Below are 19,869 nucleotides of genomic sequence, written 5' to 3'. Positions count from 1 at the left end.
CACATCAATTGGCTGCATGTCCGATGTTCATGCTGTGTGAAACTAGCCTGAAGGGAATCCTACAAAATCCCACAGAATTACACACACAAAAACAAAACAAAAATAAAGTCAAATGACATGGGCATGGCGGTTAAACAAACTTGTGTTAGAACATTAAAGTTGAGTTTTACATATACTGCATTGATGTCATCTTGAAAACACAACAATTACATTTATCTTTGAGTGAAATTAACATGCTTTTTTTTTTTTTTTTTAACACAGGTTATCAATTACTTAACGCTTGTGTTGACTACCTAAAAATTATTTTCAAAGGTTAATTAAAATAGTCTGTACGGCCAAATTGACCCAAAAGCACAATTGTGCATGCATAATGTGCAGAGCAGGACAGACTGACATCTTTTTAATAACTGATTTTAGTTTATCTACTTGATCCAATTCAATTAGGTAATGTCATTTAAAAAAAACAAGCAAAAATAAAAACATACACCCTGGCCGGAAATGTCAAATGTCACGGTGCTTCTTATTGCAAATGATTTCAAGATATTGTGTTCCTGTGCAACGTGCACACGAGCGGCAATGCCTATTTTTCGTTGCAGAGTTTTGTGTGAAAGGCAAAGATACGGAAAAACATCTGTTCCAGCTCTGTTGCAAGAGGAGAAAAAAAATCACATTGTAAATAAATGAAACATCCATATGAATTATTTTTAACAACATTTTAATGATGTTAATCATCAGTCCATATAGTTCAGGGATTATGAGAAACAGCCTCTTACAATGTTGCTAGTGAGTCATAAATATTTATATAAAGACAGAACACACTGAAAAAGTACTTCATTGAACCGTTTGTTAACTTGTTTTCTTTGCTCATTTTAAATCACAAGACCTCTTTTCTTAGTCATGTATGTACATAGTGCAAAAAAATACACGCTTGTTTTTGATGAACACTTTGATGGATGTGGCAACAAAAAAGGCCCACAGGGACAAAGTACCTTTTATTAAACTAGAAACACTTTCAGGATCCAAAATTTGTGACACTTAATTCGCACAACTGACTTAATTGGATTTCACTTAGAACATGTTAAAATGGCTTTGGGAAATGGATGGGTGTTTACCTTTTCTTAAATATACAATCAACACCTAATACACCTTTAGTAAAGGCATTAGCAGTGTGAAATACGTCATTTGCTCTTTAGTAAACAAAGGGTCTTCTCTAGTTTAGCTTATCTTCGCTATCATGGTAGTTGCAGCCGGACAATGGTGTAACTGCTTTTTGAACGAAACATCCTAGTTTTGGATTACAAATGAGAACGCCGGTGTATTAAAACAACATTACTCAACCTCGTCACAACTTCTATAGAACGCCCTAGAGCACGAACGGCGACAGTTAATACGAAATACTGCGAGGAACACATCCAGATGAAAATGACAACCCAGTACTGTACACAGAGACGCTACTGTTTTGCTTCTAAGAAGTTACATCCTCTTTAAATTATCTGAATGCAGAATGGGGCAAATCACTTTATAAAACACTTCCTGCAGACTGATAGGAGCCATTTGAGAAAACCCGGCTGTCCGGGGAAACTACACAGCGGCCAAGCAACCCAAAAAAAGTGTCTTCTTTCCTTTCTTCCCTCCCTCGTGGAGCAACGAAGCTAAGGGGAAAGCGCTCACATCAACACAATATGTACAAAAAGGTAAAGCTCATGAACACAGCAAAGCAAATGTAAGTTACGTGCCTGTAAACAAACACTCACACACACACACACACACACACACACACACAGCTGTAAATGGTCTGTGCTCGATTAAGACGGGAGCAGAGGAGTCACAAGATCTCTGAAACTTTTCCACATTTGCTCCCAGAAATGGAGACTGTTAATTTGGGAGGAGGGGAAAAATGGAAAAAGTTTCTTCCGGATTCAAGTGTTGCAGGTTACAGGCTGAATGTTAGCATTTTGAACCTGCTGCCGCTTGGTCCTCGACCCTCTCCGTGGTGTGCGAGTGTTCTGCACTGACGAATACCTGAGATTAGGGGCCTGATTTACTAAAACGTCAAACAGCGCGTGCTGAATTTGTGCGTTCATTCATTCAGATTGCGTCAATCTGGTGTAGAAAAAAAAGAGGATTTTCACCAAAATCTGGAGAGAACCATAAGTGAAAAATAAAGTATGAAGTGATGGAATTGGAAGAGGCTAGCAAACATATTAATGAGGTGCAGAAATCTCTCACTCCGATCACGACTGAACGTATCATCGTCATGGTCATCATCATGTTCCATCCTGCCCAACATGGCACTTAAAACTTGGAACTGCACGTCATAAAACTGCTGTGGGAGAGACCAGCACAATTGCTTTTCTGTGCGTCGGCGGCGTAATTTTAGTGCAGAGTTGAAAGGAGTTTTGCCATGGGCGCTATGGCATGACTCCTTCTTGGGATTAGCTCCACATCAGCCCTTAAATCAGTGATTCTCTAAGTGTAGTGGTATGTGGGCTCCCTCTAGTGGTATGTGAACAAATAACAAGTTATTACCAGTATTTTACAGATGCTTGTACATTTTTTTTGTCAAGTACAATTCATTAAGAACAGTACAGTTGTATTTAACTTTACATTTTCATTTAAACTTTTAGGACAATTTGTTTTTAAACATTTTGCTATTTAGGCGCAGTGGTCATGTTCATACAGGCCCTAATGCAGTGGCTTACACCAATAGTAAATATACCGTTGCTGTCAGGCAGAAGCCTCGTATATCCAAATATGGTCAATGTCATATTTTTTTCACAAAAAAATACGCTCAACTTTCTGAGCAGTATTGTAAAACGTTGATTCTCATTCTATAACCTCAAGATTGAAAGTCTGGATGCTTTTTAGACAATAATGAGAGAAGTACTAAACAATTGTCTGGTTGAAAGTTTGGTTTGAGCACAGACTTGGATTTGCATGGCTGGCGCTGTATTCTACCATTTCAAATGAACGACAGCTCGGGGTGTAAGGGAAAAAAATGATTTGAATCAGAAAATCAGCTTTTAAATGTCAGCGTGTCAAATCAAACCAAATCATTCCACTTTAAAATATATCGAGTAATGTATCAAATTGTCTGTTATTGGAAAGATTTATCTTAGAAGGAAATGTCACATGTGCAGCACTGACAGGTTCATAATGTAAAATAACACCAATAACTCATTGCATCATACTCTCTCGAACTGAACTACAGCATATTGAATTGAATCATTCCACTTTAAAATCAAATCATCTTTTAAAGGGGTTTTGCAAGTATAATAAAACCTAATTTAATGCATTTTTTAACGCAACTTAGACCTAATTTAATACCCATGTTATACTGTACACAGACACACGTACATTACATGCATACATATGTTTATATATTAGGGCTGTGAATCAATTACAATTTTTAATCTTATTTAATCACATGATTTCCATAGTTAACTTGCGATTAATCGCAAATAAATCACATTAAATGTGTTCTAAATGTACAATAAAATCTTTTAAAAGTTTTTCATACTCTTTATAGAAGTAGACAAATTTAGTCACCAAATATAAATGTGGTTGTGTAATTTTATATCAAGTAATTCATAGTTACAGTTAAGTTCGGGTTAAAAGGAGTGTAAAACATTGAGTCATAGATTTGTGTTAATTTTCTGCCACTATGTGCCATTAGTGTTTCATGTTGGACGTTGGTGACAGGAACACTACATTTTTCTTTTCCAGATCAGAGAAATTGTTATATGAAGCAACATGTTGACTCCAGGCCATTTTGTTCACTGTAAATTACATTTATTATTGCTAATCTGTGTGACAGTGACTCCCTTTACACAACGTTGTATGTAGAATAAAACATGAATAACATCCATGCATCCATTTTCCAAACCGCTTATTCCTCACAAGAGTCGTGGGGCATGAACAACAATTGTATTTACATTTTTAATGCCTTTCTGCATCATATTTAATGCTTCTTAATGACATTTAAGGCTTTCATTTGAGCAAAATCCATTTAATACTTTTTAATGACCCGTGGAAACCCCGTTTTATTGGTGCATGTTTTATGTCATATACTGTAAACAAGATATTGGATTATTTTGAAGTGTAATAATTAGTGACTTTTCAGCCTCTCCAAAATGAGTTTTTTGGGGGAGGGGCGTTGTAGTGATGGTGGTGTACACCTATAAACCTGAGAATTCATGATTTTGTAGATGTGAGGATTTTGCCCGACAGCAATGATACTTTTCAGGAATAAAACCTCTGCCTCGGTTTTGATGAACAGGTCGTCAATGCTACGCGCATATTAAGGTTGATCAGGATATTGTCACTTTGCGTAAACATTTGAGAAGCACTGTCTTAGATCATTGAGAAGCTCTATTATTCCATGATGAATAGACAATATGCCATTAGAATTTGTGGAAAAGGTTGGTTATTGGCTATTAAATCAGCCTCCATGCGCCTGCTTTTGCGCATGCAAATCTTGAGTAAATCAGGCCCTAGGTGCGAGATTAGGTCTGGTGTCAGGGTATGGAGATGCAAGGAGAACAGCTGCTGGTTTTATGAGATGACAACATGTGGGAAGCGATAACTGAGGAGGAAGAGGAGAAACCAAGTCAGGCCGTGACCTCCTTGACCTCCACCTGCTCTTTGCTGTCCACCTTGGTATCCACGATATCATCTGAAACTAGGCCTTCCTCCTCCTCACTCTGTGCTCTCTCCTCCTCCTCCTCTTCTTCTTCCTCTTCTTCTTCTTCTTCCTCTTCCTCCTCCTCATCCTCATCGTCCTCCTCCTCCTCTGTACTGTCCTGGCTCTTAGCCAGCTGCATGTTCTCCAGGGTCTTTGACACCCACGACTCGATGCGGCTGTTGAGGGTGGGCACTTCCACAGAAATGGGTTCGGGCGTGTAGTCCTCATCTTCCTCATCCTCCTCATCCGCCTCCTCCAACATGCCGGGGACCAGGGTGGAGGTGGTGGAGGTGATAGAGGAGTTGAGCGGGCCCCTGCAGCTGCCGTCCAGCGAGCCCGTCTCGGTGCTCTGCTGGGAGGCCAGCTCCAGGCGGTCGTCGACGCGGACCTCATCGCGCTCGCCGTGAGCCGGCGCCGCCGTTCTCTGCGGGACGGCGCTTGTGGCGACTGCTGGAGTCTCGTTGTCTCTGGGGGGTTCAAGGGAAGGGGGAGGGGCACTTATTTCAGCCTCTACTGGCTCCGGAGCGTCTGAAGTTTCAACCATACTTCTCCAGTTGGTCTCTGCAGGAAGTGGGAAAGGATTTATGAACGCTTTCTTAAGACAAACATGCAAATTGTGAGGTACACCCACTTTTTTTGAGTAACGCATGTAAAAATATGTTCATGACAATACAAGTTCTGACAGTCATGCTGCCAAGTGGATACACAGGTTCATGGTATCCTCTAATCTAGTGGAAGAGCATCCATCACTGGCATAGAGTGACTATCAAAGACATTTGCAGGATATAGACATCAATTGGACCAATTAAGTGAAGTTGGCAGTCAAAACAAAGAAAGGTAGATGAGGGATCTCACCATATTCCTTCTCATTGACCTCCGAGATGGGCTCAGATATGACGGAGCAAAAGGAGGTCGCGGAGGTTGCAGAGTGGTTGCGTGAATGCCCCATGTGGTATGGGGCTTTCTTGACGTGTTTCAAAGCCTCCTCTGCCTGCTCTTGCTCCAGAGACGAAACCATGTCCTTGTAGGCCTTCCTGGCTTCTTCTGTTAGTGACACCAGGCGGTTAAATAGACCCTGGAGGAAGCAGATGAGAACATGTATTCTGTTTTACGGAGAGCGAAGGAATGAAAAATCAAGTGTAATTGAGTGTTCTCGTACCTCAGCTCCACAGTAGTTGAAGATGCCAACCACACTAACAGCCACTAGTTTGTTGACGCAGCGTCCAAGCGCTTTTCTGCCCAAGGCAAACACAAACGGGATCCCCTGCTCTCTAGCCATTGCTATTACATTGTACAGAGCTTCATCCAAACCACCTGCAACACAGCATGCAAGTCACAGAAATGGTTCAAAACTGGAAACATAAACAATCATTTCAAAGAGACAGCTCAGTTCCTACCTTAAGGGGAAGTCAACCCAAAGATTTTCTTTACAATAATGTTTTATACAACCTCATTAGTCTAAACACGGCATTCTGACTAATATTGTGTTTGTGGAATACGAGTTAAGCAGTAAAATCCACTTATTTTTATCCATCTCAGTGGGAAGGTCGGCTGAAAATGACATTGCAGGTGCCCAGGGCCCAGGTAACGAGTCCAACCAATCACGGCTTACCTGTTTTCTGCAGCTGAGCTGTGATTGGTTGTTACCTGAGATGTCATTTTCCGTTGACAGCAAGTAACATAATGGCTGCACCGTGAGATGGATAAAAATGGGTGGATTTTGCTGCTCAACTCATATTCCACAAACACAATACTGATCAGAATACAGTGTTTAGACTAGACTAAATAATGTTGTATACATTAGTGTAAAGAAAAGTGTTTCTCTAATTGCATATATGATAGATGACAGCTAATAGAAAGGACCCTAATGCGCTAACACCATATATATAGGATGTACACAAGAATGAACATGTTACATAAACAACTGTATTCAGCAGTTTCATTATTCAACAGATGAACCACCTTTATGATCGTCAATAGTAAATAATAGCCTATTTGCCTAAATTACACATGAGCACAAACCAACATATCAACATTGCAAATGTGCAAACAAATACTCACACAAGCATGTTAACCAAACAGTTTTAAGCCATTCTCAACTTTTCACATTTAAATACAACGAATGCAAAGGATTACTAGCAAATTTAACGGACAAGTCTACTATATCGGGTGCTTTGAAGTAGCTGCATTGAGAGTTGCAGAAACATACATTCACTTTTGACGTGCACAAGGTGCATTCAAAGACCAACAACAAAGCAGGACATCTCAAACGCGGAAGAATAACACTATCAATTAACTAAGCCTAAAAACACCACCAAGATTCCATCAAATTTGACCTGAGAACACAAACAGCAAAAAGCTCGAGGATAAGCATCATCTCTCACCTTTGGCTTGGATCTTTTCACAGTTGGGAGAGATGATGACACACTTGATCTTACGCAGTTTCAAGTGCTTGGTGACCTCTCTGAGGCCCATGACGAGGCGGCGTTTGGACTTGGCCTTGTTGGGATCCTTCTGGTAGAAACGGTCTTGGAAGCGGACCAGCTCCTGTAGCAGCAGTGTCACACTCTCGTCGATCTCCTTGCTCAGGACTTGGTTACAGTACCTGCGGAGGGCAACAACATGACACAGCACACTTTAGACGTCATGATGGTAAGGTAAAGGAAAATAGAAATCATCACTAACACTGCAGCATACCGCAATCTATATACTCAGTTTTAATATAATTTTGTTGTATAATGTAAAATAATCTAAACACTAAATATTAAGCTTTTGAAGTAGCACAAATGAGCATTTGGTTTTTGTTGATTATGGCGGCACCTTTGGACAAAAGTGGTATTGTTTCCCTTTAATTTCCCTTGAAAGAACCAGATTTCCCATGAGGCCAAGCGCATATCATCGTGAAATCCGGTGTCCGCAGTCGGACTGAATTACATTGCTTCCAGTGGCTATTTTTGTTTATACAGCATTGTATTTTCTCAAGTATGCTAACAGCAGACGGTGGTTGTGATCATATATACCCCCGCAAATGGTGGTCACAGCAGAGGATTGGAAGGGATTTAGCCAAGAGGGCCATTTGGAGGATATAACTGCAAAATGTGTTGGAGAAGAGTGAGCAAGGACAATAGGCCTATAGCACAAGACACAAAGACACGTTTGTGGCTACTTGCATACATTTTTGCTGAGGAGGCACAATGTGTCAGACATCTGTGCCATCCTCTACAATTCTGCATTGTACAAAGGTCCGCCTGTCCAAAAAATACCCACGAGCAGACACTTCTCCTAGTCCAGGCTATTTTTTGGGTGAAACAACTAATGGCCAGATTTCTAATAGCAATTACAAAAGTGAGTCACTTACTCTCTGAAGCGTCGACTGTGGATAATTGTGATTGCGTTTGAAGCCATGGGACTCCCGATGCCAGAGCTTGAAGGAGAACCCTGTGAGACAGGGGTGATGCTGTATGGAGAGTTCTGACTGGCTGGGGAGAGGGATGCGTCACTAGGCACACTCAGGCCATTTTCTGTGACAAAGAGATGCAAGGAATTGTTAACAAGGATTTGTTGGCAACAATACAACAATTCAATTATTTCACCTTCTTGAGAGGCAGGCTCTTGGGAAAGATCTTCAGTAAAATGTAAACTATCATCTCTGTGTTCTTCTTGGCAGGACGACTCTTGCGCCATGTTTGTTTTACCTTTTTTGTCTTCTCTTTCCTTAAGAATAATCTTAAAAAAACAGCAGAAAAACAAAAGTGAGCAACTAATTAACAACTGATTTTCCATTTTGGGTTTACATACATGTTGGAGCTGATTTAGCAAGATCCTCAATAGTGGGCACTAAATTGCTTGCTCACTCTTATTATTTCTACATTACAAAAACAAACACCTATCCCACGTCAAGCTTCCGCAGAACAAGGAAATAGACTGAGTTTTTGCAATACTTCAAGATGCATATCTTCTATCTATTTTCACTGCTTTTAATTGGTTATACAAGTAACAGGAAGAAAAAAAGAACTTGACTACATTTGGACAATATATATATATATATACTGTAATTTAGGCTCATTGTGCCTCCGCCTCTCCTGAATCATTAGCATCAACCATTAACCTTCTTGAGAGCTGTTGGTCGCTTGACTTTGGGGACTTCCCGCTCCTTCCCTCTTTTAATACGGGGAGCAGTGGAATCCAGTGGGTTAGGGGAGCCCAAGTGTGGTTGAGGGTGACCCTTCAACATAGCTGCCAAGCTGCCTGTACTGTGGAATGGCGTAGTTGTTCCAACTGCAGGAAAATAAGACAGTAGACATGTAGAGAAAAAAAGTGCAGAATTCCAAGAGGATATTTGAATGCTAAACATCAATTCAGGCTGGAGTACCTGCGAAAGATAGTGGCTTGGTATTGGTGATTTGTCTGGCCTTCATTGCCTGCTGCTGTTTAGCCAAATCTGCCAGCATGTCTCCTAAATCCAGCGTGACAGGAGTTTTGCTCTTCTTGCCTGCTGCCTTGGTGAGAGCCTCCTGTTAAAGGGGGAAAAGACAGAACAAGGTCATTCGACTAAAAAAAAAAAGTTGACTCCAGATGAACATTAAGTCTTGAATGCATAACACAATACCTGTAATTTCTGCTGTTCCATACTAATCTCTGAGTATTCCTGAGCAGTGGCCACGGCAGCAGCCAGGGCCTTCTTCCTCTGGCTCTTGGTCCTCTTGGCAACAGACGTGGTAATAGGGATCGGTGTCTGCACAATGTTGATGGGCGAGCCTTCCGCTAGGTTCTCTAGCTGTGATAAGAAAAAAACTTCAACACATTGAGCCATGTTTTCAAAAAGTGGGAAAGAACACTTTTTTTCTCAGTACAAAGTTCAGAGTTTCAAAGGAACCAATAAAACGAACACTTTTCAGGTATTATTGGGAATACTAACCAGTGGTTTTGTATTTATCAATCAGCGTCAATAGAGTGGAGCCAAACACTCAGTCATTTATACGCAACACCAGCTTTAGAATAACAAGAGTACAGATGCAACATTTGTTATAAAAGAAAAAAAAGAAGAAGAAAAAATATGACAATAATATCTAGCAAGATTTTATCAAATTAGTCCAAAGTTGGACGCTTTCCACATCAATCAAATGGAATTGGGTCTTCCTTTCTTTTTTTTTACAAGGCTTTACAAAACAGCAAGAACCTGGAAATGTGCTTGAGAAGAAAAAAAAGCAACTTAATCTTAAAACTACAACTGTAAATTCCTGGTCACATGCACACAACTTATTACAAGCCCCACAGTGTAATTAGGGAATATTGTTTCCTCAATTTAACAAAGTAAAAAGGATGTTTAGAAATAAAATCGATATTAATTTAAAGTTTACACTATTGACAAAAATGTGCTAAACCTTTTGGAAATTAACGAGAAATGTTCCAACCCTTTAAAATCCACTGTGTGGCCAAAACCGCCAAAAAAACATACGAAAGTTTACCAGTCCAAAATGTTAGCACGCCGGCATTACTTGTATACTCATGTTGACTTTAGACTTTCTGAAACATACCAGATTTCTATGCAGTTTTGGCTGCATTTGCATCTGGGCTGAAACTGCTTCTGCTTTGGTGCAACGCTGGACACCACCTCGAGTGGGCAAGTCTGGGAACTCATCTCTCTCATCTTCATCCTTGTAATGTGTAAAATAAATCTCAAAGCAAGAAATACAAAGTGGAACCAGTGAAATGGTACGTTAACAAGCTATTGGTTTTCCCACTTCAAAGTAAAGGGGCTCCGGAGTGATCTCGTCACGTGTGGCCAGTGCTGGCTGCAGTCTATGTTCTGGCTTGTTTGGAAGACCACGCCCTGGACTGTGAAAATCCTAAGAAATAAAAATAAAAATAAAAATAAAAATAATAATAAATATAAATAAAACAAGCCTAAGTCGTTTAAAAAATTTAAAAGCCTGTAGGATTTTAAAAAAATATTTTTTTAGAAATATGCTTATAGCCTTTGTGTATTTATTTACTTACTAATATACTCCATATTTGTATCCCTGGGTTAAGATAGTGTTAAAAGCTGGAAACTAGCTCAATTGTCATTGCAGAAGCATACTTTCATACTGAAAAGTGTGTAGTATAAGAAGCTAAAGAAAGCATCTTAAACAGGGGTGCCAATAATTATGGAGGGCAGTGTGTATAAATGCACCTGTGAGAAGTTACTCTGTTCAGGATTCTTCCTCTGGTCTGTTCTGTGGAAATTAACCCATGTACCTGCTAGTAGAGACAAAGATCCACAACTGATTAGAAACTATAGTACATTAGACAGTGCATTGTAAGTAACAGTGAATAATTGAGGCCATTAAAACAAGGGAGACACATGCAAAAATTCCAAGTCCATAAAGGCAATGGTGTTCAGTTTTACCCTTTCATGTACTAAAATAACTCAAACTTTACAAACAGTCCCACCCAAGTAGAAACATAAGTTATTTATATCTAGTTCAACTTATACTCTTGAATGTGTAAAACAAAACTGAGCATTTGAACTTACTTGTCATCACACCAGTCTCAACTCCCTACAAAAAAAACCAAAGAAAAGATATTGCAGTTAACCTATAATAGTTGATTTGATGGTTGATAAGATAAGCTTTAATAATTGCTACACTTGCATTTGGACTATTAAAATTTTTTGATTAATCTGAAACATTTTCACACGTCACAAAAAATGCTGCCAAGCCAACAAAATGCATCACTGTTAATACAAAAAAAACCATCATGTTGCCATACGGTGGATGATGTGGACGTCTCTGCTGTTCGATGTGTTACTCCTGCTGCCTGTTTATGTTTGGGGCTACAATAGCCACTGTCGCTGTCTATATCCGCTTCACTGGTGCCCTGATCGTTGTAGCGTTCAGCTGCATTGGATGCCTGTTGCCTCTTTGTTCGGTTCTTCCACAGAAGTGGACTGGCAGGCTCCCCAAAACATTGCCCGGATACCTCACCTGGGAAATCTAGCAACAATATAACAGATTAGACATTAATATAAAATATAGTATTGTCAAATATAGACAGGACATGTTTACTTCATTAGTTCTTCAATCAACACGAAGATACAGCTGGACGAATAATTAAAAGTACAGTTCAGAGTCAAAAGAGCACCAACTGTCCATAATTGGAAAGCCTGAGTTGTTCTCCATGAAGTGAGACGTAACCAGACAAATCGACTATTCTCAACAGCTCATCTGTGTTTTGCAGAGCGCTTTTCTAGTTTAGCAATAAATATCTGTCGGCAGAGGTAAGGGTTAGGGTTGGGCCTTGTATTTTTTCTGTTTGAATATTTATCTCTCTGTTACTGACCTAAATGTAAATAAATTCACACAGATAAATAGACATGTTTGGCATAGAACTGAAGTGGGAGGGAATTGAGAGCTTTCATGCTGACAGGTGACATCATGACTTGCACAAATGTAAATAACCCAACTGGAATCTCTACATTCCCTATCTGTTTAGAAGCCCGAGCATTTGCATCGTCAACTTGAATAACCAGATGCTGCTGTTACTGGCAGCAAGCATAACTTCCTCACTAAAAATGAAAGTAACATGCTTTCATTCAAAGAAACTCTTGTGAAACTTTACCATCTTTTGCACTGTAGCAAGAAGATCATTACCTGTCTGCTGGGCTGCATCCACCAGTAGTACTTTCTTAGTCCAACCATCATGACCTATATTGCACACTTCCTTCTGCAAAGCCAGAGTCCTGGTTGGGGGGCGGCGACCCCTCGGTGGCTGGCAAACACCTAAATGTTGCTGTTTTACATAAGAGTGATAGGAAGACAGTTTGCTGCAATTTAATCATCTCCAACATGAGAAGACAATACAATGAAACCTTGACTAAGAAGTTTGTTCCATGACCAATTTGAAGTGTTGAAACGCCAAAGTTGAAAATTATTTTACATTCACTTTCAAGCACAATTGAAGCTATATTAGCAGCCAGTTAATGAAAAATTATGGGCACAAGAGATGTTTGAGAACATAGAAAAAATTATTGTATATTATCTGCTAGCGAAAGAAAAAAAGAAAAAAGGAGGGGGTAATAACAAGCAACCAACCAACAAAGAAGTACCAACACTTTTGTCTACGTGATGATATGACGAGTTAAGAGTTAACCCATTTTACCTTGGGGATATTAGGTCGCACCATGCCTCTCCCTCGGTGATTCGCTATCCCGTATGCCGGCCCAAGAGGAAGAGGCCTTTCGCTAACATCTGCCGAGACTGGGTTAACAACCCCAGGCTGCACTGGGCCTGGATAGGTGCCAGGGAACGGCTGGTAGAAGCCCATCACAGGGGGGCATGGGGCAGGCATAATCTGATAGTAGGTATAGTCATTGGACACAGGTGGCTGAGGGGAAGACATAATTGGGTAGGCCAGGTAGGGACCACCAGTTCCAGGGTTAGGATGATGCCAGCGCATGTCCCCTCCATTGTACATTGGATGCTGCCTGTGGAGAGCAAGAGAAGTCTAGTTTATGATTTTAATCGACGTTTAAAATGTTGTTTCTAGAAATGCAACTTGTGCGAGGGAACAGAAAGTTTAAAGTATGTACGCACAAACTAATAGCACATGTAGTGTAACTGACTTTTTGAATCACTAAATTTGCTAGTTGCTTTCTATTAAAAATAGCTGAGGGGGGGTCAAAAAAGTCACACGGACTTTTTCACAAACTCCTCTCTGTTTCCAGCCATGTTGTTATAGTGTAAGCAGTGCATGTCAGCGGAGATGGAGAAAATCCAGAAGCCGCTCAAAAAATGATTACAAAAATCATCCTGACAAATCCAATTGAATAAATTGATGAAATTGATTAAATCGCCCAGCCCTAGTACATACTCTACCATGCTGATCTGGTTATGAACATATTTAACTAAAAATAAATTACAGTGGTCAAACAATTAAATATTTTAATCAAATTAATCACATTTTAGAATTTTGATTAATCACGATTAACCGCTCAATTAAAAAGGCTTTTTTATCAACATTTTTTGCCCGCCAAATTCAAAGAGCATCTGTTATATGTGTTCATTTTTATTTTTTCGACCTTTAAAGTTATGAGGACGTCTTCAAATTTGTTTATCCACTGCACACGCTCATCCCCTCTTTTTCTAATCAGTTAATTACTTGCATAATTTAAATTGAAAAAAAAATACCCCAATATTTTGACATGAACAAATATTGGGAATGTCATACGCAAACATTCATTAAATGCTTTACTTTAAAATGCATGTAGATATGTTGATTGCTCAAACCCAACCCGTGCTACCTTTAACGTAACCATCCGCTGTCAGCTAAAGAATCATCTGTGGTCAAAACTAATAGTGTGATTAATCTGCGTTAATACATGATTAATGCGATAATTTTTGGTGATTAATTAGTTAAGGCTTTAACTTTGACAGCACTAAAATAAATACATCAACAAATATAGGAAGATGTTTTAAGAGAGAAAGGTCTCTGTTTGCATCTGTGGCACCACAACAAAGTACATGATGGTTAGTTAAGATGTGTTCATGCTACAGAAATGTGACATGTTAACAACCAACAAACTATAGCAGTCATTTCCTTGCATTCAAATAGTGCGGAAGGAAACAAAGGAGCGGATGTGTGCAGGATATAGAAGATCACTAGTGTGGACAAAAATGAGCTCGCTAGAAGCTGGTTGTGATGCCATGTCCACTTGGGAACTCCGGGGCGTATCTTTTCCTTAACCACGTTACAAAAAAATACATTGTTGGGATACCGCCAAATATGTTTTCATAACTGAGTTTTGGTTGCTCCTGAAATTCTGCGAAACAAGTGTGAAACCATATAAATATGTAAACTCCTTGCTGTTACGACATTAAAGGTTGAAATGAGCCTCTTCGGCACATATTTTTAAAAGAGGAAAAAACACTTGCAAACCTGTTACTGCCACATCCTGAAGATGGGAAAGTCCCCAAAAGAGATTCCATTAAACCAGTTACCCAACATTGAATGGAAATCCCAATTTTGGCCACCTTGCGATGTATGTTTAAAATAAACAAACAAAATAAGACACAAAAATATGTGACAACGATACAAAAAGTCCGTTTAATGTCTTTTTTTGTCATTGGGTGCACTCAAGTAGAGCAGCGAGGATGATGGGCGTTGTTCAAAGCGATGTCTGCTTACAAACTGTTGCGGAGGCACAACAATGATGGGATGGGCAAAAGATCAGGAAATGGAGCGAGGCTACTGTGCATGAGAGAACTCTTCCATTCAAAAATGTTGTCTGCTCCAACATGCAATTAAAAGAGAAATCATGCTAATGTGGCGCTGCATATTAGCGGTTCCATTTCGCAACCTGTGACGCTACCTACAGTACCTGTTGGGTTGGTTCTCCTGAACAAAAGGGTAGCAGGTGATGAGGTAGCTTGGTATAGGAGTAGTTTCCACCCCTCCGGTGCCCCCTCCGATACCTCCGCCAGCTCCTCCTCCCCCAGGCTCTCCAGACAGACTCATGTTGACCAGGGATCCTTCGAAACCTTTCCTCTGTGGGATGAACGGTTCCACTTCCACGGAAAGTTTCACATCCTGTAAAAAGTAAAGCATGATTATTACTGCTAAAATAGGAGCAAATAAAATAAAATTTATCATTACAAGTAATTGATTTCTTACTCAAAAGGGGCTTATAATGGCCTGTACTATGTCACAAGTTAAGCTCTCCCTTTCTCATGGAAATGGCTATGGCCCAACCTCCTACATTCGACCTCAAGATTCAGTGTCAATCATGAAAGCTCAGTCCAGTGAACAGCACTACTTTATCTTTTCTTGACGTTTGCTTATTCTTTTTGCTTTTCATCAATACAGTTTTTATTTCAATAGACGGCACAGCCTCAACAAGGGTTATTAACAGATTTTTTATTTAATTTTTTTATTTAAGGACGTTATGTGTAGTAAGCAGAGTGTTGTTGGAAAATGTAGCCAGGCTTGTATGTTTTTCGTTGTAAGATAAGGCTTGCCTCCCTACACCATAGGACATATGACAAATATGAGATTGTTGTCACGTGTACTAAGGAGTCAGCACTTGCCAGAAATTTCTGCAGCTCCTTCAATGTTGCTTTTGGGCTCTTAGCTGCCTCACTGACCAGTTTTGTTTTCTTCTTTGAATACATTTAGGAAGGACTACTTCTTGGTAATGTCACTTTTCAACCATATTTTCTCCACTCAGTCATGACTGTCACAGTGTTTCTATTGTAATGCCTCAGAAATTATTTTGTACTCCTAAGAGATTTGAATGATGAGGTGCCTTTGATAACGTAGAAGCTCTTTGCATACCATGGCTAGTGCTGTATGATAAGGTGTACTACAAAAATGTCAGGAACAGCATACTAGAAGACCTGAACTTTATTTGGGGTTAATCAGGGTCGCTTTAAATGGTGGCAAGTGTGTGCCAACTCCTAATTAACATGAATTTGAATGTAATGGTCACTATTAAACAGACCCAGTCACAGTTACAAGAGGGTGTGCACACTTGTGCATGCACATTATCTCAGTTATTTTCAGTTATTATTATTATTATTTTTACTTCAACACTTGAAAATACATTTTTTCTTTAATCCCAGTTGAGTAATACAGATTATACGGCACATCAACTCATTCACTGCCATAAATTCATAAAAAAAAAAAAAGATTATTACAAATTCGGGGCATCGGGCGGTTACAATTTTTAATCATAATAAATCGCATGACTTCACTAGTTAACTCATAATTATATCACAAATTGTATATCTGTTCTAAATGTACAAAAAAAAAATTCTAGGTTTTCATACTCTTGTTAACAAAAGTGGGGAAAAAATGTTAAACTAATAGAAATAGTTCAAATGAATTTTTGACATTTATAGCCATCAATGGCAGTGAATGAGTTAAAGATTTAAAAAATTGCCACTTTTTGCCAATTTTTTTGTGGGTGGGGAGAATGTTTGAATGCCATTATGTCTCATGTTGTAATGGAGATATGTTTGTGTTTTTAGAAAAAACATTTTCCCTGTTGATATTTCCAAGAATTTTCCCCAGACTTAATCAACTTGTGTCGATGTCTGTCATACTATAATAGACAGATTGGATTGAGTTATTTATTTGTTGACAATATTTTTAAACCATGGTCCTTGTTGTCTTCTTGCTGTGTCCAAGATTAGATTAAATTAAAAGAGGGGTGAGCGAGTTCAGCGAACAAAGAGGCTTCCTAATTTCTCTCGAACAATGCTCGGGATGCAAGTTACACTGAAGTCTGTACATGTAACACAGCCAGCTATTGTGTCCCACCGCCAATGGCGGTGGGTGGTTCATTTCCCCCTCCACTTTTCCTTCACGCATCCACAAATGTCATTTTGTGTAAATAGAATTTTAGCAGATTAAGCATGGGCAGTCAAATCACTGAAACTAAACGGCAACGTTGACTCTCAAGATGCAAGATACGGCTGCAAGTGATTGTTTTGTAGCGGTACAAAAGCTTGTAGTAGCACTTGCAAGTTCACGGCCAGGTGAACGAACCACTGCTATTTGATCATAAGATTCAGCCCGTCATGTAATTCTAAGAACAAACCTCAGAGGAACTGTGAAAAAAAGCCACAAATACTAAACCACAAAATGCTCATAACTTGGTTCCAAAATGGCGTAATACATTCTTATACATTTAATTTAGTAAGACACACTGTGAAATGGGTTCTGATAGGAAAAAGGCTCCCATAGCAAGGTGTGATGGGATTACGTCTGAGAGGATAAGAGAGAGAGCAACACAGGATAAGATAATTGCACAGCACGGACCAACGTGGAGGCCACACGTGCACAAGTAGTGAAACTTGAATTTAGAACTCACATCAGAAGTGATAATTGTTATGTGCCGCTGTGTTTTGATTTTGAATGGCTCCAAGTGGACAAACCCCTTGACTGACTGCGTTTGTGTGTGTTCGTGTGTGTGTGTGTCAGCGCACATGTGAAGGAGAATAGCTGCAATTGTGAAAGTTGCATTGAGGTCACAGGCAGATGTGCATCCTTTGGGGATGGGAGAGCCAACAAATAGATAGGGATCCACTGAAGCTTTTTGTTTTGCAAAAATTAAGCATCTTAATGCTATAGAAGTGCTATACAAGTGTCACTTACCATTATTATTATTAGGAAATAACACTTTTTAACATTGCACCTATATATGTTGTGTACCTTCTCAGGTATGTGGACTGAGACTTTCAAGATATTTGTCATGTGCACAGAAAAAAATCATCACTGTAATGGGAAGACTTACTTCAATTTATACAAAGAATATAAAAGTAAAAGGGGGAAAATTATAAATAAACATAAATACTGAAACAAAGGTGGTCTAGTAGACATTCAATGTGATCAATTTCTGCATTTATTCAATATCTACGCACTAATACTCTTTGTCCATAGTAACACAATTCAGCACACAGTGTAGAATGGCTATGTTTTAGTAATTTCGTCATTCCTGGACCCTGGTAGGACAGCCAAAACACTGGCACGCCGAATGTTTCTGCACTCGTCACACACACACGCCAGTGGAATGTCATAAATGCTGAAGAACCAGACATTCTTCCCCACACTATTAAATCTCAGCGCCTCACCTAGAAACACTCTCTCATTCCTTTGGAATGGCTGCATGAGTTTACTCTTCGTCGATAGGGACTGAATAAATTGTCGCTCAGCTGTCGCTGCTTCTAACAGTCGTTCAGTGACAGCTGAGATGTTTTGGCACATGTAGCAACAAGCCAAGTTAGCATCAACATTAGACATATCGCTCTCATCGCAGAAGGCAATAATAATAATAATACAAAAAAATAATATATATATATATATATATGGATCATATCACATATCCTTAATCCTCCACAAAACCACAATAAACTTGTGACAGATAAAAAGCAGAAACAAAAACAAAAAATCAATGGATGATATAGCCTTTATGTGAGAAAAGCCGTTGCCGTTAGCTCTACTGCCAATGCTAACCAAGAACTGCTCTGCTGCCCATCTCAAAACAACGTGTTCTTTGTATGTTTAAATACACACATAAATAAAACAAAATGCAACATTATAGTGCGGAATTAAGGAAAGTGAATTACCTTAATGTCACTTGCATCCATGTCAGTCACCCACACGGCGACTGTCCGTCATTGACCCCACAGTGGACGTCAGGATGTGGGCCTTTTTATCTTCTTCATGGTAAATGATAACAATCCCTGACGGTTTAACAAGATGTACACTCGGCGGCCCTGACTGAATGCACAATCCGGCTTTGAGGCGGAGAAGCGTCCGCTAGCCGTGCGTTTAGCTCCAAGCGTTTCCCACTGGCGATGAAGCCCGTCCAGTGGAAACTGGAGTCACCTGAGCGGAAGTAGTTGGGGCCCAGCGATGCTCCTATTGGCTGGAATATATTCCGCGTCCAATCGCGTTCCTGCACAGACCCTTTAATAAGTGACGTCCCTTTAGTAGGTGACGTCAGACAAGCTCGGCGTGGAGAATATACACACCTCTTTTGTTTGTTCTTTTTTGTTGTTACATTAACAAACGATGTGTTACTAAATTGTCAAGTTATATATCATGTCAAAAAATAAGTTTACACACCTCCTCTTCAGACCCCAGGTTTTTGTGATATAAAAATGAAACAAATTTAAATAATTTTCAAACTTTTTCCACCATTAATATGCCCTGTAACCTGTACAACACACCCGGAAGAAGAAACAAAAAAAGCCCAAAACACAATATTTTCAAGATGGTACGTAAAAGTGACCGCATAGTGTGCATGCACACCCTCTTAAAGATAACTGGTATGGATGTGTTCAAATTTAACCCAAGCACATTCTAACTCATATTAAACATAAATCCGCTTTTAAAGAGCCTCTGATTAACCCCAAATACAATTCAGATGATCAGGTAGGTCTTCCACAGTGGATAGATACTGTATTCATCCATAAAGGAATTCCATCATATCTATAGGATAGAAAAGTAGAAGATGACTATTACTAAACTAAAACTAAATTTAAAAAGTAAACACTTGGAGCTACTGGAAAGGCAGCCACTTGGGTCATTTTTGTTGCTCAATATCATTGAAGTATGGTGCACCCTTTTTTCAATAGCCTTGTAATCAAGGTTAAGGTCTAGTAAACCCTTTGTTCTCACTATAAACCAATGTAATATCA

The 19,869-nt window shown here is 39.4% G+C and overlaps 1 protein-coding gene across 2 annotated transcripts; it reads right to left on the bottom strand.

Annotated features, from left to right (window-relative positions):
* Positions 1–698: 698 nt before the first annotated feature.
* On the bottom strand, positions 699–19,049 carry secisbp2l (SECIS binding protein 2-like). Of its 2 annotated transcripts, none has more exons than XM_086071570.1 (18): positions 18,793–19,049; positions 15,045–15,253; positions 12,827–13,151; positions 12,319–12,457; positions 11,438–11,661; positions 11,202–11,226; positions 10,860–10,927; positions 10,429–10,533; positions 10,222–10,341; positions 9,294–9,461; positions 9,057–9,198; positions 8,793–8,962; positions 8,278–8,410; positions 8,043–8,205; positions 7,069–7,289; positions 5,844–5,998; positions 5,540–5,759; positions 699–5,245 (listed from the first exon to the last, which is right to left on the bottom strand). In XM_086071570.1, exons 1-18 carry the CDS (start codon positions 18,811–18,813, stop codon positions 4,611–4,613), a joined length of 3,243 nt encoding a protein of 1,080 aa, XP_085927696.1. In that variant the 5' UTR covers positions 18,814–19,049; the 3' UTR covers positions 699–4,610. The 2 variants fall into 2 exon arrangements, with proteins under 2 accessions (XP_085927696.1, XP_085927697.1); XM_086071571.1 differs by having other exon boundaries at positions 10,860–10,924.
* Between the last annotated feature and the right edge of the window lie 820 nt (positions 19,050–19,869).

Source organism: Leptonotus elevatus, chromosome 3 (assembly GCF_054856555.1).
Source record: "Leptonotus elevatus isolate MCC_2025b chromosome 3, RoL_Lele_1.0, whole genome shotgun sequence".
NCBI lineage: Eukaryota > Metazoa > Chordata > Actinopteri > Syngnathiformes > Syngnathidae > Leptonotus > Leptonotus elevatus.
Note: the sequence above shows the minus strand (reverse complement) of the source record. Positions and strands in the feature narration are given on the sequence as shown.

Bases quoted from the DNA above. Each gene is read 5' to 3' on its own strand.
- secisbp2l (XM_086071570.1), bottom strand. From the start codon at position 18,813: ATGGATGCAAGTGACATTAAG. The intron at 15,254-18,792 runs GTAATTCACTTT...TACTTTTTACAG, and splicing joins TGGATGCAAGTGACATTAAG to GATGTGAAACTTTCCGTGGA. The intron at 11,227-11,437 runs GTATGGCAACAT...TTTTTTTTGTAG, and splicing joins AGACGTCCACATCATCCACC to GGAGTTGAGACTGGTGTGAT.